At 41.5% G+C, this 19,552-nt stretch overlaps 1 protein-coding gene across 1 annotated transcript in view; it reads right to left on the bottom strand.

The window, feature by feature from the left end:
- Positions 1–7,044: 7,044 nt before the first annotated feature.
- The window catches only part of TMEM38A (transmembrane protein 38A), a 50,243-nt gene continuing 37,735 nt past the window's right edge, over positions 7,045–19,552 (bottom strand). The window contains exon 6 of the mRNA XM_077475504.1: positions 7,045–8,997. Within this exon, the coding sequence (XP_077331630.1) occupies positions 8,782–8,997 (216 nt within the window). The 3' untranslated portion in view covers positions 7,045–8,781. The remainder of the gene's footprint in view (positions 8,998–19,552) is intronic.

Genomic DNA, 19,552 nt, shown 5'->3' with positions numbered 1-19,552 from the left:
CTCGCCAGACTCCTCCACTATCTTCTGCTAACTCTTTTACTAACAGAGGAGCCTGGCTTTGTTCTTCGTCGCCGCCCTCTTCTTCCGACTTCGGGGGTCTTGTCCCCCTCTTCAGGGGTCTTCTCCCCCTCTTCGGTTCTTCTTGCCGGGCCTCCGCGCCTTCTTTCAGCTCTTTTACAAGCGGTGGCCTGGTCTTCTATAGCCGCTGCCGCCTTCTGTTCTTCTGTTTTGCTTCTTGAGGTGTTGACTCGTCAATGTCTCTGGCCGCAATGCCTGGGACGTGGCATGCAGCGACTTATATAGAGACATCGCCGGGTGCTGTCCCTGCCCATTATGATGTCACAGTCCCTGAGGATGCTGGGGCTGTGACATCATAATAGGCGGGGACATCACCTGGTGACCCCGCCCATTGTCCTTATATAAGTAGCCACGCAACACGTCCCTGTCATTAAGGCCAGAGACAGCGACGAGTCAACATCTCAAGAAGAGAAGAACAGAAGGTGGCGACGGCGATAGAAGACTAGGCCACCTAGGGGGGGACCCCCACGCCGCTTTTTCAGCGTAGGGCTTCCCCTTTAAGTCCATACCAGGTGACGGCGCCAGCGACATGTCAATCTCGCCACCAAAGGTGGCGACATTGACTTTCTTCTCTAGTCCCGGCTACCTGGAGCCGTGTTCAAAATGAACGGACTTTCCTCCGTGTGTGGGCAAGTCCGTTCATTTCAAAAGTGCGGCGGACTATCCGCCATACTTTTGAAATTAACGGACTTGCCCACACACGGAGGAAAGTCTGACAGGTCTTCTAATCTAAAACTCTAAGCTCTAAAAAAATACATTTTGAAATAAATTGACGAACAGCCTAATTTTAGGGAGCCTATCATATGTGGGGGTCACTTTTGGGAGAGCACTAAAATGGAAAAATCTTATTAATATTTAATGTTGTGCCCTTGGCATGACAGGGCAGGGTTCAGTGAACTTCCAAAAATGTTGAATGCCAAACCTGACCCCCATTGAAATCAATGGGTTCAGTGCATGCCAGACCTTTGAGTCTGAAAAGGGGTGCTACATGCAAAACAAAAAAGGTGTGGAAATCCACATGCTCTCAACATGGAGAGTGGGGGGGGGGGGGGTTCTTCCCCACAACCTAGCCTGGTGGGCTTATAAGAATCTGCAAGCCCCTTTAAAATTAAAGGGGGGGCCCAGATACTGACCCCCTCCCTATGTGAATGAGTAAGGGGTAGAGAGTACCCCTACTCAGTCACAAAGAATATGTAACCTGGAAATAAAGACACCCAAATGTTGACAAGTCCTTTATTTAACAAAATGTGTATTTCCAAAAGGTTCCTTGTAAATCCATTGTCAATTGGGATGCCTGCTGCCCACAGACTCACTTAAATGAAAAATGAGATAGATCCAGCTCACACAGTACTGCCTGAACTGTCATCAGGTATAAAAGGAAAGAGGGGGGATAGTGACAGTGATCATATTTGAACAGTGAAGACACCTTCCCCTTTTTTCATGTGTCTGGGGATTCCTAGCAATGTACCAGTGCAGCATCCACTGCTTCTTTAGGAACTGGTAGAAATACGGCTTCAATATATGATGCTCGGCTCCCACCGAACAGGGGACTGAACAGGCAAATATTTTGGAATTTGTCTGGTCGCACAAACAGCCAAAGTTGGTTCATCCATAGGCTCACCCCGGGATGAACTTTCAAAATGCCAATCAGCACAAAATTTACCTTTCCTCCTAGGTAATTGCAGACTTATGGTGTCAGATTATTTGTGAGAATGCTGGCACCCCATATACTAGTCATTTTTTTTCATTGTCAGTGGGTTGAAAGAAAAGAATGGCCCGATTCCCCCCATCCACTCATTCGATGTGGATGGGGGAATTCTTCCCACAAAATTGTTGTATTCTGACAGCAGGGAGACTCTCTATAGCCAGCAGTCCTGATCAAAAAACTGACATAGTGGTTGTACAGAAGCTGATTTCCCAGCTGAACTGACCAAATATTAATCCATGTATGGCCAGCTTAAGGCTTCTTTTCCTATTTTTAACAACATGCATCATTTCTGGATGTGAAAAGAAAGAAGAAACAAACATGATGAAAAATATGGAAGGAAAAGAGCATTTGCCTATCCCAGCCTTTTCTCTGTTTTGTTGCTTTAGCCAATCATTGTTTGGACGTATCAAAGCTGTGCCAAAGCTGAAACAGGCAAATGTAGTAGGTAATGTCACAAACTGAACATCTTTCTGCTGGAGCAAATGGTGGAACTAATTTTAAATCCAGCAACACCGATAGATTCCACTGGGAAAGATCCTCCTTCATGGTGGTCGAAACCTCCTGTCTTCAAAATTTGTGCAAAGGGATTTCCTGCACATTTAAGCCTTGTTATTGCCAACCTAGTCGACAATTGCAATCTCAAGCAATATAGTCTAAGGCTCATGTCTAATCTGGTCTACAAGAAGTCCAGAACAAGTTCCCCTATCAGTCGTCCTGTTTGTGGCCATGACCTGCATATGTGCAAAGGGGAATTGGCTTCTGTCTCATGAGATGAATGGCCACGAAAACTCAAGGCCCTCATTGTCAAAATGGAGGAATGGATATGACTACCATGTTCACTCTCGACAGCCTCAAGAGGAATCTCATTACAAGAAATATTGGAAAATATATAGGCTAGATTGCAGATCCATGGAGAAAATCAAGGCATTTGTCCCCTTGGCCTTGGGGTGCAGAACTGATTCAGACATCCTCCTAAGTTTGAAATTGCTGTGAGAAGCAATGTAGTCTGTCTGTGGTTGGCCCCATCTGTGGACCAGCTCATAGAAGACCTACAGTGTAGGACCCACTCATGCTCTGGAAAGTTTGTATGATGGTCAGTCTGTCTTTGTGTTAAAGTCCCCTAGGAGGTAAACTGCTTTAGGAATTTGCAGGTGATTGCCTGACCCTGACAGCATGTCTAAATAGCATATTGCCACAAGTTCCTCCTTGGTGATGAATATAGGCAACTGCTGCCATTTTTTTCAGCTGCAGAGAGACTGATCTTCCCTACCCTAGGGTATTTAAGACTACCCCGCTTGGCTGGGAATCTCCCATTGTACTGAACCAACGGTTTTCCCGCAATGTGCCTTCCAGGCTATCTTTGCTGAGATGAATAGTAATTGTGATCTAGCCTAATGTTTCTAATGGGGTGACTTCATCAGATTCTCCCTCTTCTGCCACCACCGTATACTCCTACACATACTGAGTACAGTTCCCCACAACATGATGCTGCCACCACCATGTTTCACAGTGGGGATGGTGTGTTCAGGGGGATGTGTAGTGTTAGTTTTCCACAACACATAGCGCTTTGCTTTTACAACAAAAAGTTCAATTGTTATCTCATCTGGCCAGAGCACCTTCATCCACGTTTTCTGTGTCCCCTACATGGCTTCTCGCAAACTGCAAATGGGACTTCTTATGGCTTTCTTTCAACAATGGCTTTCTTCTTGCCACTCTTCCATAAAGGCCAGATTTGTGGAGTGCATGACTAATAGTTGTCCTGTGGACAGATTATCCCACCTGAGCTGTGGATCTCTGCTGCTCCTCCAGAGTTAGCATTAGCCCCTTGGCTGCTTCTCTGATGAATGCTCTCCTTGCCCGGCCTGTCACTTTAGGTGGACGGCCATGTCTTGGTAGGTTTGTTATTGTGCCATGCTCTTTCTATTTTCGGATGATGGATTGAACAGTGCCCCATGAGATGTTCAAAGCTTGGGATATTTTTTTTATAACCTAACCCTGCTTTAAACTTCCCACAACTTTATCCCTGAATGGGGACCTTGGATTGTGGGCTCCTTGAGGGTAGGGACCAATGTGAGTGTGCAATGTACAGGGATAGGGACAATTGTAGACACTCACTCAGGATGGACTGGTGTCTTTATTCAACCTTACTAACTATGTAACTATGTAAGACAAGGCAAAATCAAGAAAAATTTATCTTTAGTCAATTATAACTGATTTAATGGTGCTTCCAGACAATATTGTGCAGGATGTGGGGGGGAATAAGATATACAGATTATAAGTATAACTAAAGGCAAAACTTTGTTTTGTTTTTTTGAATAGAGCAGAGAGGGATTCGAAAGCCTGGCAGATTTTTTATTGCTGTCTGTGTTTCTGTTACCGCTTTGTCTGTGTACTATTTATCATTATCCTCCAGAGTGAAAGTAAAAAAAAAATCCCAAATATTGGGTTGTCACTAGAACAGGAATAGAGAGAAAATCTTCCGATGGGGACACTACTTCTGGTGACCCTGGTGACACTTCTTGTTCTGGCTATGGGATAAGAAGTGAAGGGATATCTCCCCAATGAGACACAAATGGCAATAAAAAAAAAAACTGACAGGGGTTATAACCCTCTCTTACTATACTCGAAAATGAAAGAACACACCATAGCCACATATTGCATTACTGCATATTGCAACTTAAAGGGGTTGTAAAGGTTTGTTTTTTATTTTCTAATTAGGTTTCCTTAAGCTAGTGCATTGTTGGTTCACTTACATTTTTTCCTTGGATTTGCCTTCTAAATGTATTTTTTCTTTGTCTGAATTTCTCACTTCCTGTTCCTCCTTTGTCAGCTTACCCCCATCATCCGAGCCGTTCTGGCTGCGGATTAGTCAGAATGCTCGCCCCCTCCCTTGGGACTACATCCCTGCGGGGAGATGCATGTGCGTTCACAGGCACGAGAGGCAGGGGAGCTGTGGGCGTGTCTAAGATGCTGTAGCTCCGCCTCCCATGCCGTGTTATTGCATTCAGAATGAGGATCTCAGCAGCACAGACTTTACTCTGCCCCCTTTATGTTTATTCAGTGTATGGGCCTGCTGGGGAGGCGGGAATGGGCGTGGCTGCTGGGCCGTGAGAAATGAAAACAGGGCTCATTCTCATTCTTTGACACAGTGAAAAAGCAGCACTGCACATGCGCGATGCCGCTGAGCATCAAGGAAATTGTAATTTGTTGCGACGTTGCTGCACGGAGCGCGCTCTAAAAACCGGAAGCTGAGCAGATCATAGATACACTAAAGGTGGAAGTTCAGAAAAAACATATGCATAAAAAAAGGTACATTTCTGCAGAAATAGCAACTATATTTCTGATCTATGCTGCATACAGATCAGATATTGATAAAAAAAGAAATGTAGCTTTACAACCCCTTTATGAATATGCAGAGGTTTGTATTGAATATTTACACTATTGAAAGTCTGCTACTGCTTCTCAATAATGGATCATAAAAAGGTGTAAACTTGCAATCAGCATGACAAAGTGTATATGTGGCCACTTGGCATATTATCTTCATATCGCCTCACTCCCTAGGGCCTATGTTAGCTTAAATTGCTACTCACTACAGTACTTACAGAATGTAAACAAGCAGAGATAGTGAGATGAATACATTGTTGCCACACGGGAGTCAGGTCTTTGAGTAGCATATGTGCAGAATGGTCCTAAGGGCACATCTGCGGCAAATGTCAACATGACAGTGTTAGATTAGGCATAACACAATTTTTTAAGGCTCTCAGCATTGTGCTGTCCATAAAATGGGTGTCTGCCATAGCATACCAGGCAAGTATTGCATTAAAGCGGAGGGCCACCCTAAAATAAAAAATAACATTAACATTCTCAAAAAAATATTTAAAAAAAACATTGTAAATAAAAACAAGTTTTACTTAAAGTGGTTGTATACTCAAATTTGTAACTTTTACCTACAGGAAAGCCTATAATAAGGCTTACCTGTAGGTAAAAAAAATATCTCCTAAACCTGTACGGTTTAGGAGATATTCCCCTTGGTATGCGCCGCTGACTGCAGCGGCGCATGCTCACAAGGGGATTCTTGGCCTGAAAATCCGGCAGTGGCCAGCCGGCCGGAATGAAATCTCCCGCTCGCATGCGCGGGAGTGACGATATCGCGGCTCCGGCCACTCACAGCGCCGGAGCCGCGATACCCGGAAGAAACGCCGAGGGAGCATGTCAGCTCCCTCGGCGTGGATACTAGCTCATTATGCCTTTTGCTTTGCAGGTTTAAAAAAAAAAAAAAAAAAAATTTGCGGGTTTACTACCGCTTTAACAGAAACCCCTGTTGCTAGGCAGTCTTCCTAATCTGCCTCTTTCTATTCCACGGCGCTTCCTCCTCTTCGGTGAGCTGCACCGTTGCCTTCTGGAACATGTGTGTCCCCCAGAAAACAACGGGGTCATTCACAAAGCGCTGCGTGACTCACACATGTGCAGTAGTAAAGGGGCAGTGAAGCCGCAAGGCTCCACTGCCTGTTTCCCTTCGCTAAGATGGCAGCGCCGGCACCCGATCCAATGGACGGATCGGCCTTGGGGGGCCGTCGTCGCAGGCTCACTGGACAGGTAAGTGCCCTTATTAAAAGTCAGCAGCTACAGTGTTTGTAGCTGTGGACTTTTTTTTTTTCTTTTTTTTTTTATTGCGGCTGGAACACCGCTTTAAATTTTAATAACTTTGTGAAAAGTTGGTTCGATACTGTTTCAACACAGAGTTAAACAAAAAAAAACTGCCTATTCAGATGAGGGGTGTCTGTAGAGGAAAAACAAACTGTGCAACTTTGGCCAAAACTGAATAATACCCTTGCTATAGATGTAGACCATTTACGTACCTCATGAATCTTGACCTGCAAACTCCCAGGATGTTGCTAAGCAAGGCTTAATCATTACTGCTTACCTCCACCATCACAGGATTAAGCTCTGATTCAACCCCCTTACATGTGCTTTCTCTCCCCTGATGCATTAGCGCTGAGCTCAGATTTTGAGAGCTTGCTCTTGTGATGGTGATGGTGAAGGTGAGCAGTAATAGCTGGACCTCTCATAGACGTCCAGAGGTGTGCAAATGGCCAATACCTATTGTTAGAGCATTATTCAACTTTAGTCAAAGCTGCACATTTTTTTTTTTTTCTTATCTACAGGCACCTCTTATGTGCATAGTCAGGTTTTTGGTAAAGGTGAACTAACCCTTTAAGTACAACTGACTATCAAAAAATTAAGACAGACACAACAGGTTAAATCTTTCTTCTCCAAAAAGATTCATATGTTATATTCATCATACAAATGAACAGATGTGATTGAAATGCTTCGTTTAGCAACATAGAAAACACCATGATTTAAAATTTTCTTCCTTCACAAAATGAGTGGCTTCTCTTAAAAACAACTTTTAAAATGCTAACCAGTAAATAGTTTGTGCATTTTTAGAACACATCATGTATTTTCTTTTTTTTATTAACGTGAACATGCCACCTAACTCTATCAGTTATACTACATACCCTAAAGCTGGCCATACACATGGCAATTTTTAGTCAACTGCAACCACTTAAGATCCACTGGGAATTAAATATTTGATTGAAAATGGTTTCCCGAAACCAAGAAATCTACCCATTCATGAGTTTGTTTGATCACCTGAATTTTGATCAATTTGGGCTATAAATTGACAACTTCAATATCAGTTATGTAAAAATCCAGAAAAACTATGGCTATTTTGTCAAACGCAATGGGATATTTTCACAAGGTCTGATCAAGGCAAATTTTTTTTGCATATCCATGAGGTCAAGCAAAGCCACTAGCTTCTGTGTTTGGTCAATTGGAACTTTGATTCGACTGACAGTGGTTAAAATTGTGGGAAAGCCAGCCTGTGTATGGCCAGTTTTAGGGTTGCCATAAACAGGCTTAATTAACTTAATGGCATGATATAACATCTAAGAAAGGATTAGGACTATTTAAAGGAGTAATAACAAACAAGTGCAACTTTTGGAAGCACACATTAATACACACACACAATTTGTTGGTAATTTAATTGTAGCAGATCAAATTCTTATTCAAAATCCTTTTTGTTGAGAAATGGGAAGCTAATAACTAATAGCAAATGCACTGCTTCCTTATCTAAATAGCAGAGTTTGCATTGATGCATTTGATACATATTGATGTATTTTATTCTTGGGTGAATTTAGAACTTTGGCCATGTATACCTACCTATGATTAAAAGTTCCAAAAAACAGAGATACATTTAGAGTGACATTAATATTAGATATTGATTTTTGTCAAAAAGTATTTCTTTCCAATATAAGTGACAGGCATGTTTTAAGCTGTTTTGTTTCTCAGTGCTTTAGAATGTATGCCTAAAACAGGACTTGCTTGTTATTGGAAGGTTTCTGTGCTCTCGCATCTGACAGTAAAGTGGGAAAGAGCTAGTGAAGTAACAACTCCACTGATGGAAACTGTGACTACTTCTAGTTTCTAATTAAAAAAAAATAATATTAAATTAATTAAATATAAAGGCCTTATGTAGCATTAAAAAATAATATTTAAACAATTAAAAAATAAATAGTTCTTAGAATACCTGCATATATTTTATGTTAAAAGTTGAGAAATTGCACCTTATTTTAAAAATTTGTGAACTCTTTTCTTTAATTTGATTCCTCCCCCATAGACGCATTACTATGGAGTGTAATGTATATATAATTAAGAAACCTTAGCCAATTGGAAGTTTCATCTGTCTCTACAAGGGGGTACTATTTTTTCAAAATGCTCAAACACAGAATTAACTTCTATTGGTACAGGAGACAAAATGTTTAAATACTAAAAACATTCACAAGTCTTCTCTGGCAGTTAACATTTTTAAATTCATGGACAGATACGAAAAACTCATATTTCTGTCATTAAGTCCCAATATAAAAGGCTGAGGTTTGACATGAGGACTGTTTTATTATGAGTCATAATGACCCATTGAAGACTACGTATTGTCTTCATTCTGCTTTCTTCACTTTCCTTTTTCGAATTCCTTCATTCAGTTCTTCTTTGGATTTTCCTGCTGCATGGGACACATCATGATCATCGTGGTGGTGATGATGGTGGTCATGTTCCTCATGGACGCCATCAGGGGAGCCGAAAAGGACAAGGCAAAGGCCATTTTCTACTAGAGCGAAAGGTGATCCATGGGAATGGGTAGCAGTCATGAATATCTGGGAAAACAAGTCATAGTAGTTGTTTGAATCTTTACTAGATATTTTATGATGAAAATATAAACATTTCTATTGCAGTGTTTTTAAAATTTGCAATAAAGGGTGAGCTGGATTTTGGTGAATAGGGGCTATAAATTCATTAAATTGAGTTTTCACTTTACCTAGTATACAGTATGTATAGACTGTATATGGAGCAGCACTAAAATGAATAATAAAATAATAATAATAAAACACTTCACCCTGTGCATTCTAAATCTGCTTCTGAAAATCTTGGAAGAAGCAACAGCTATACCTACGGACAATAGGGGGACAAAATGTTACTGATTCTAACAGGCACCTGGACAAAAAACTATATTTTAGCTTAAGGTGTGCATTCACCTTAAAGTAGATGTAAACCCTAGGCTTCACCCTGCAAAGAGTACCCAAACACGACGCCCTCGTGACGAAGTTGGATATGACGAAACACGTCAGAGAAGTGGCTTACCGGAAGTGATGCGTGCGTTCCAGCAGTGCGGTCCAGCCAGCAGGAAATCAAACAGACACACATCTGCTGTATCCAGCGGATGGTGGGAGCTCTTTCCAGTGGCAGGATCCCTCCTGAGACAGGCACAGTGCACTTTATTTTGATTCATGCTTCATTTTATATTGATTTTGGTATGCAGTTTTTATACAAGGGGGGCTTTGTGAAATTAATAAATATGTTTACGGGTTTACACTATGTGGACATTATATTTTTTTCACATGAGCCTGGAGACCTATTGAAATGGTATACTGACATCTAGTGGATGGTGATAAAGGTGCTGATGAGAGGTGGAATTATCAATCTCTTAAAGGTGCAAATTTCTTGGCGTTTTGGTGAGTGCATTCCCATAGGGGAGATTTCATCGTACAGGGTGATCCTTGGTGGAAGCTTTTCATCACAGCGATAAAACGCATCTTTCTGATCAGTTCATATCTTTTATCAACTACTGACAATTTATATTGGATTATATTATATTATTATTTGATTATAAAAGGACTTTTGAATTTTTTTTTAAGATATTGCCATTTTTACAGGTTAAGATGCTACCCCAGGCATTTCCCACGGACAGAAGAAAAGTAGGTTTCATAATATCTTTGCTTTCTGAGAGAGCCTTGGGCAAACCCTCTATGGGAGACGCAAAAACCTGTTGTCTTGAGTTACCCTGAGTTTGTGGCTTCCTTTAAAAGGGTATTTGATGTTCCCCCGTGCACCACTTCTGCTGCCAAGTGCCTCATATCCATCAAACAGAGTATGAGAACTGTTGCCGATTATGCCATTGAATTCCATACTCTGGCAGCAGAGGTTGCTTGGAACAATGAGACCCTCATGGCTGCTTTTTCTCATGGTCTCTCGGATACCATCAAAGATGAGATAGCAGCCCGAGATATACCCACTGAGCTGGAGAAGTTGATCACGTTTGCCATCCTCATTGACTCCAGACTCAGAGAAAAACTCTCTTTTAGGAAGCACTTGCAGAAGCCTCCTGTATATTTGTCTCCGAGCTTTGCAGTCCCATCCTTGCCTCCCTCACCTCCCATGCCTCCTGGTACCGAGTCGGTCAGTGAAGATGAACCCATGCACTTGGGCTTCATGCGTCTCTCTGTGGATGAGAGAACCCTTAGGAGGAAGGGGAGATTGTGCCTTTATTGTGGCCAGGCAGGTAACTTTTTGAAGTCTTGTACTACCCATCCGGGAACATTGAGGTCCTGTCACAGACAGACCTTAGGTGTTGTTTCATACCCAGTTATGCTGAAGGATAAGCTCCTGGTTTTGGTTACCCTTTCTTGGGCTGAGTTGTCCATTGAGATACAGGCTCTAATTGACTCGGGGGCTGCAGGCATGTTCATAGATGCTGCCTTTGTATCGAACCACTTGATTCCGCTGCAGCTGCGTGACAATCCACTTGCCATTGATGCTCTTGACGGGAGGTGCTTGTGGTCTGCCTGTTATATACAGGCGTCACAAAGTCCCCTTAATTAAATTCAATTTAATTGAGCTGTGTTTGGTATCGTTGGAGCAAGGCGTGTCCCAGTTTGACAGGTGCCCCCCGAGTGGATGACGCGCGGCGCCACCACGCATTCACATGTCATCCATGTGATGGTACACATCGGCAATCTCGAACCGAGATGCCGGAGGAGTGTGCCTGCATTGCGACGCTCCGCAAGGAGCGGAGCCCCAAGGTGCGTGCGCTGAGTCGGCCCATGTCATTATCCTGCGACGCAGATCCAGCGTGTCCGCTCGTATCGTACATATCGTATCGTACATGTATATAACAGGCAGACCACAAGCACCTCCTCCTGCTTGCAGCTGATCATGGCTCTGTGATACACAGAGACTGGCCTGGTAAGCTATACAGATATAAATTGCTATGGTTAATTATAGATTTGTCTGATTATGAGGATGAAGCCATTAACTTGCCTGTCCATATTTGATGTTTTTAGACTTTGATTACACCATACTTCCTCAGTGTGGTGACATCTGTGGCTTTTGCCCCCGTTGAGGGATTATCCAAGCCTGGTCTCGTTAGGTGGGTCCAGACCTGTGATCATATACATTCTGCACCAGCAGTGAGGGTATGTTCCCCATTTCAGTTTGTGTGTCCTTTGACACCACTTGAAATTGATGTATATGTCCTTATATTGGGCAGTCAATTATATGGTACCCTTTATGTATTTTCCTTATTTCGGTCGTCTAAGATGGTCAGTTGGAGCATGGCGTGTCCTTCAGAGGGTGCCCTTTGTGATACCATGTGACGGCTGGGATCCTAGATCAATCAAGGGGAACGCAGGGTCTACTTTTGGGTGTACTTTTCCCCAGTAGTCCTTGCCTTTTACATATACATCTCAACTTCTCCCTATTCTTTGTGCCCTCTGACCTCTGTGGAGCTGTGGCAGATTGACTCTCTCCTTGGATGTTATAAGAAGTTTATTGTTCATATACACGATTAGTAGTTTATATATATATATATACTGTATATATATATATATATATATATATATATATGTATTTTCTGTTTTGTGAAATACGATTATGTTAGTGTACAATATTGTAATGTATATATGGCCACCTACCGAAACTGTCCCATACTACATATACTCACAGATATTTATATATGTGATTGATATATGAATATATATATATATTTTTTTTTTCTCTCTTTCTTATTACAGACCTACATGATCTGACCACAAATTACCCCTGAAGAAGAGGTCAACTTTTTATATATACCTCAAAACGTTGGGTTATGGGTTATCTTCATTGTACAGACTATTCCCGATAGAGCTGGTCATAAATTGTTTCATGTATATATGTCACATACCTCCAGTATACATCCATTTTTATGTGTAATGTTATAGTTTATTTTTTCTTAGTGTTTTTTGCTAATAAATATAATTCTAAATAAATTTCTTTTTACTCTCTTACTAATGAGTGCTGGCAACCCAATTTAAATTCCCACAGAGGATATACACTCATGTTTGAGTGTTTTTTGTTTCTATTGGAAAGGATACGGTCCGGAGGAACACTCTTGGTTCTCCTCCTTGGACGTACATGCCCCTGTCCTCCTCCGTGATTTCCATAGACGTTTTCCTCTCAAGCCTGGTGGTCCTCCGAGAGGGAGGGGTCATTGAGGAGGGGGTACTGTCAGGGCTGATCTCAGCCCTTCCTCCTCTGAGCTGGCTGCTCAGATGTTGGGTAATTTCCAGCTCCTATCTTTCCACAGTGATTCACCTGTTGATGATATCCTGCTCATCATTTCTGCCTACTTAAGCCGTCCAGCCCAGATGGTCTCTGCCTTCGCCTTGGTCACATCGATAGTGATGCTCTCCTGTGTTCCTGTTAAATATTTGCTTAGTTGACATTCCTGGCATTTTGGCTTGTCTGACTATCCGTTACAGTTCTTGAACTCTGGCTATGTTTTGACTATGTTTACTCTGTTTACTTTATTATTATTATTATTAACCCCTTGCCGACCAGCCGCCATCATTTTACAGTTTTACTGTACAGGGGGGGGTGCCAATGCTCTTGGCCGACAGTCACGATGACCGCCGGCCATGAGTGATCGCGGGCACGAGAGGCAGAACAGGGACGTGTGTGAGTAAACACACAAATCTCTGTTCTGTTCTGTGAGGTGTGACAGATCGTGAGTTCCTATTAGCTAGGAACCATGATCCGTCACTTCCTCTAGGTCAGTCCCCTCCCCCTACAGTTAGAAACACACATAGGCAACACAGGTAACCCCTTGATCGCCCCCTAGTGTTAACCCCTTCCCTGCCAGTGACATTTTTGCAGTAATCAGTGCGTTTTTATAGCACTGATCATTGTATAAATGCCACTGGTCCCATAAATATGTCAAAAGCGTCTGATGTGTCCACCATAATGTCGCAGTCCCAATAAAAATCGCAGATCACCGCCATTACTAGGAAAAAAATAAAAAGGCTATAAATCTATCCCCTATTTTGTACACGCTATAACTTTGGCACAAACCAATCAATATATGCTTATTGCGATTTTTTTTTTTACCAAAAATATGTAGAAGAACACACATTGGCCTAAAGTGAGAAAAAAAAATAGCTTTTTAAAAAGAAAAAAAAAACATATTTTTTACTGCTGAAAATCAATGATGTTGAGCACATGGAACACCTTAAGGCCTCTTTCCATCAGAGAGAAGAAGAATTTTGTGATACATGGTATCTGTGTTTGACCTTTTCTTATTCTGACTCCTATGCAGAATTAATGTGTTCCTCAGGTGCAGGAAATCTTTTGGGAAAACCTGACTCCCCTCCATCTCCTGAGCAGCAGAGGTCAACCAAGTTGGCTATGGCATGGCCCCAACTCGTTACTACCGTCATCATTTGCAGGCTTTGGTTTCCCTCCCCCGGCGCACCCCTTCTCTTAATAATCCACTGTGCTATTTGCTTCATCTTAATCAGGTCCCACTCTCATGGTACAAATACTCATTTTTGGTTCACTTGTTAAATGCAAGAAAAGGGGAATGGGGGCAGATGGGGCATTGGGACTTTGTGTGAAACACAACACTAAGGTAGAATGAGTCAAAATATAGAAATATATAATTAATATTTCTTTGATAACCAAAAGGTGCACAATACAATAAATTATACACATATTAGAATATTAAATATGGTGCAGAGTAGATAAAACATGATTGGTCTATTTCATCATAGTAAAATTATTAGCATATTAAACACTGTAGCACATGATTAATAATAGTAGCATCAGCAGGACACCCAACATAGATATAACTAATGAAAATTATATGAAATAAAATTGATGACTCAAACAATCGAAACCCATGTTATACACAAGATAGCTGTGACATAACTATCCCAACTATTTTCTCTTTTCAATGTAACAGGGATGGAAACACTAACTATCTTGCTTACACCATGTATCACTGTTGACATCCATCAATTGCCATTTATGGTACTTGCAACGTTGGAATATCCTGTTTGTTTTTATTTTTTTTGTTAGGTTCGCACTCGGGGGCGGTTTTCATCCATTCCCGGGACCTGCGACGCACGCCGGGGCTGTCCCCCACTCCCTTGACCCTATTGGTTGCGGGGGCTGGGGGCTTGCACCGACTGTGCGTCGATGCCATGCCCCTATGCACTGGCACGGCTGGTGTCACATTGATGGCACGTGCCGATGTGTCATTTGACCATCCGGCGTGCAATGTTGCGGAGACATCAGGTACCTATATGTAGGTGCTAGTTGCCTGCATGTGGCTGCCTTCGATTCCTCTCCCACAGCACGACCCAGCGTGACGTTGGTGTGACCTTGTTGGCTGGCTGGCTGGTTCTTACACCCCCATTATCCACGGACTCTTTATCTTATGCACTGTGGTTCATTCACTTCAATCTTTTACACGTTTCTTTCCATACATAAGGTAATTCACTGCTGTTTTATTGTGGCAATTTGTTTTACTGGCGGTTTGATATTTCCCATATTCCCCTGCACTATCTTATTCCAATTACACTAGGTGAAGTCCACATGCCCTCTCACTCTTTCCTCACTTATTCCAATATTTCATCCTACACTCTGTAGATCCCAATATACTACTCATCTGCTTACTATTTTTAATATTATGTATTACAGTTACCCCTTGGGTTTATATTCTACACTACAGTGCTAGAAGGGGGATACTTTTGTTGCATCCATTTCCACACATGGCTTTTGGGTTGCCCCACCTTGCTGCCACTTGGTCACCTCCTCTGCTCCTGGGGGGGATGTCATACACATCCCCTGGTGTCTCCTATCATCAAGAATATTATCCTATATGCCTTACTACAATTCTACTTATTTACCCATAGGCAACAGTGTGAGGACCAGAGTTTCTGCTCCCTCTCTTCCTGATGTAATTAATTACCATTAATTACTACCTTATTATCCTTTATAGGAATTCCCTGTTCAGCAGCTCCTGATGAATGGGCAAAATTCCACGAAACACGTCGAGGAGTTCTATTTGATGTTATGTCACAGCTATCATGTGTATAACATGGGTTTCGATTGTTTGAGTCATCAATTTGATTTAATATCATTTTCATTAGTTATATCTATGTTGGGTGTCCTGCTGATGCTACTATTATTAATCATGTGCTACAGTGTTTAATATGCTACTAATTTTACTATGATGAGAGACCAATCATGTTTTATCTACTCTGTACCATACTTATTATTCTAATATGTGTATAATTTATTGTATTGTGCACCTATTGGTTATCAAACAAATATTAATTATATTTCTATATTTGATGACTCATTCTACCTTAGTGTTGTGTTTCACACAAAGTCCCAATGCCCCATTTGCCACCATTCCCCTTTTCTTTCAATAAATTAGGGATGGAGACCAATGTACCGGATGGTCATGGCCTCATATAAAGTCCCAGTCTCTTTTCACTTGTTAAATGCAGCTTGGGTGTGTGTTCCAGCTCTTTGGAAACAGCCTGTCACCCCTTTCATCTCTCTGTGGCTGACAAAAATCAATGATATTGACCACATGGAACGGCCTCTTTCCATCAGAGAGAAGAAGAATTTTGTGATACGTGTTATCTGTGTTTGATCTTTTCCTATTCTGGCCCCTATGAGGAATTACTGTGTTACTTGGGCGCAGGATGTCTTTTGGGAAAACCTGACTCCTCTCCATCTCTTGATCAGTAGAGGTCAACCAAGGTGGCTAGGGCATGGCCCCAACCTGTCACCTCCTTCATCATTTGCGGGCATTGGTTCCCTCCCCCCTGGCGCACCCCTTCTCTTTCCTCTCCTGTCCCCCTCCCTTTAGGCTTTTTTTCTATTTTCCCATTTCCCTTTTTTCTTTCCCATTTATTTCGGTATATTTTCCTTGCACATTTTAAATATAACTTTCTAAAACATTTTTTTTTTTTTTTTTTTTTAGATGGGGGCAATGAGTTTGACTCTCCGGCAAGCAGCAGCATGTGAATCATGTTTTTTCTCTCTGAAAACTTCATTGCTTCACTTATTATTTCAACAATTTATAGTTAAAGCAGAGCTCCACCCAAAAGGAGAAGCTTGTTTGCCTCCTGCCCCCCCCCCCCCCTCTGCTGCCACATTTGGCACCTTTCAGGCAGAGAAGGTACCTGATTATGACAGGCAATTGCTCCCACTTCTGGATGATCTTCCCGCAGTGAACTCAGCCAGAAGTTCGGCCCCCTCCTCCTTCTCTGGGCCATTCGCAAAGTGCAGCGTGCTTCGCACATGAGCAGTAGGGACCCGGTTGTGAAGCCGCAAAGCTTCACTGTCGGTTTACCTTAGCCGAGATGGCGGCGGCAGCACCCTAAAGCCGATTGAAAAATCGGCTCAGGTGAAGATTTATTATGTTCCCTTGACTATGTCTGAGCTGCCTTCAGTTTATTAATGTGGCTGTACAATGAGACTATTTCATGCCTTTTGCTAAAATCTCCAATGGAGACCCATGAAGTAGAATTAAAATGCAGAAGGGCAATTAGGAGACAGGGACAAGGGCATTCTTCCCTAAACAAAAAGTGCATCAAGGTCTTTCATGGCAGGATCACCAGATATTATTTTACTAAAGGCTGCAGATTAAAGAAGATTTAAAATTATTTTTAAAATTACAATAACATTTTAAACTGTATCTGCAGTTTAAAGATTGGGTTTATACATACCTTAGAGAAAAGCTTTTCCTAAATAAATTAACGGATAATTATAACATTAGTGAAATGCATACAGCCTCTAGTCCCTGTAAATTGAATGTTTTTGGAGTAGATCAAGACTCTAAAAAAAATACAAGGTGTTCCAATAGGCAAATTCTTCCTTTGGGAAGCAAAAGCTGGCCTTTATTACTACCTGATGTGCACGCTAAGAAACCAAGACCAGCCCTTGACTTTGCTTCCTTGATTCAATATTTTCATATCAGATTGCCTCAGGTATCTGGGGGCCCTGGGGTACTTAAAAAGACCTTAAAATATCTGATGTCTAGTTGTCATAACTGTTATAGGCTTATATTATTTTATCTAAATGAAGGTTGGAAGTTCACCTCTGCACCTAGAAAAAAATCATTGTGGTATCACATGTGATAATTAAATTTTATTGTATCTTATCATTCTATATTACATATATGCTTAGGTAATTACAAATTCCTTTAAGTCACCTGTGACCTAGATGGGAGTTAAAGCTGAACTCCAGGCTGGAGAAAAAAGTTGGCCGGTGCAATCATGGGCTGCATGGGCTAAATGCTAATTTTGTGTAGGAGATGATGAATAAGGTACATTATTTACTTATCTACTTAAGGACCGAGCCTCTTTTTGAAATGTGTTGTTTACAAGTTAAAAACATGTTTTTTTGCTAGAAAATTACTTAGAACCCCCAAACATTATACATTTTTTTCTAACATCCTAGAGAATAAAATGGTGGTCGTTGCAATACTTTCTGTCACACCGTATTTGCGCAGCTGTCTTACAAGCGCACTTTTTTTGGAAAAAAATACACTTTTTTGAATAAAAAATAGGACAACAGTAAAGTTAGCCCAATTTTTTTTTTTTTGTAAAAAATAAGGTTGCGTCGAGTAAATTGATACCCAACATGTCACGCTTCAAAATTGCACCTGCTCGTGGAACGGTGACAAACTTTTACCCTTAAAAATCTCCATAGGCAATGTTTAAAAGATTCTACAGGTTGAATATTGCAAGTTACAGAGGAGGTATAGGGCTAGAATTATTATGCTTGCTCTACCGATCACGGCGATACCTCACATGTGTGGTTTAAACACCGTTTTCATATGTGGTTGCTACTCACGTATGTGTTCGCTTCTGCATGCCAGCTCGGCGGGATGGGACGCGTTTTAAAAAAAAAATCATATTTATTTTACCTTTTTTTATTATTACACTGTTTTTAAAAAAAAAATAATACTAATAAATTGTGTCACTTTTATTCCTATTACAAGGAATGTAATAGAAAAAAAGCATGACAGAACCTCTTAAATATGAGATCTGGGGTCAAAAAGACCTCAGATCTCATATTTACACTTAAATGCAATAAAAAAAAAATTTAATTTACATTTTTTTTTTTAAATGTCCCTTTAAGAGCTGTGGGCGGAAGTGACGTTTTGACGTCGCTTCCGCCCTGCATTGTTATGGAGATGGGTAGGGGCCATCTTCCCCTCAATTGTCTCCATGCTCAACCAGAGTCCAGACCATTTTTATCTGAAACCGGACCGCTGTCCGAACACAAGGATACCGGGGTTACGGCAGCTAGCTGCTGCCATAACAACGATATCCCACATCAAAGTAAGTAATTCCTCACTTCCCTGGCAGCCGACACTCTTTGAGTGGCATCCAGTGGTCCTGCATTGTACGTAAGACCAGTTTAGGGGCAATAGATTACCTAAGCACAGCCCAATAATGGTGCCCCCTTGGCTCACCCATTGCTTAAATGAAAATACATTAAGAGGTTGATTTACTAGGAAATTTTCCCCATAGCTTAAAGAATAAGGTGAAGTTTACCATCTTCAAATTGTGTGCACCCAACAATAAGTGTTTTATTTTATTTTCCTTGCATGTGGTTGGGTATTCTTTGCAAAGTGAAATTTGACCACATTCACCAAGCTCTTGGGAAAATAATTAAACTTTTTAATTTTATTTATTTAAAAGAGGAATTCTGAGCTTATACTAAACTAATCTGAAAGCTGCTCACACTCCCTTCTAACACCTATACTAACATCCACTTTAACAGATTTGGATCAAAATCAATCACTTGATTGAGGCTTTTTATTTAGAAATGATAAGGGAAATCACAATGTTTAGGGTGTAACGTGTAACATGCTCCAAGCCTCAGGTGAACAGGGCTGCACAGCAACCATGCGCAATATGTGTTGTTGCGCAGTGGTGCAGGCTTTTAGTGGTTAAAGCAGGAGGTGAGAACGTGACATAATGCCTTCCAGTCTCCTGTCAAATGCCAATCCACCACGGATCACTCTTCAGAGTGCAAAGCTAATGTAAATGAGCACTTTTAAAGTACACATATACTTTAAGGGCATGCCAG

The sequence above is a fragment of the Lithobates pipiens genome, unplaced genomic scaffold, assembly GCF_037356315.1.
Source record: "Lithobates pipiens isolate NorthernLeopardFrog02 unplaced genomic scaffold, aLitPip1_a1.2 Scaffold_13, whole genome shotgun sequence".
Lineage (NCBI taxonomy): Eukaryota > Metazoa > Chordata > Amphibia > Anura > Ranidae > Lithobates > Lithobates pipiens.
This window is presented reverse-complemented; position numbering and strand designations above follow the sequence as displayed.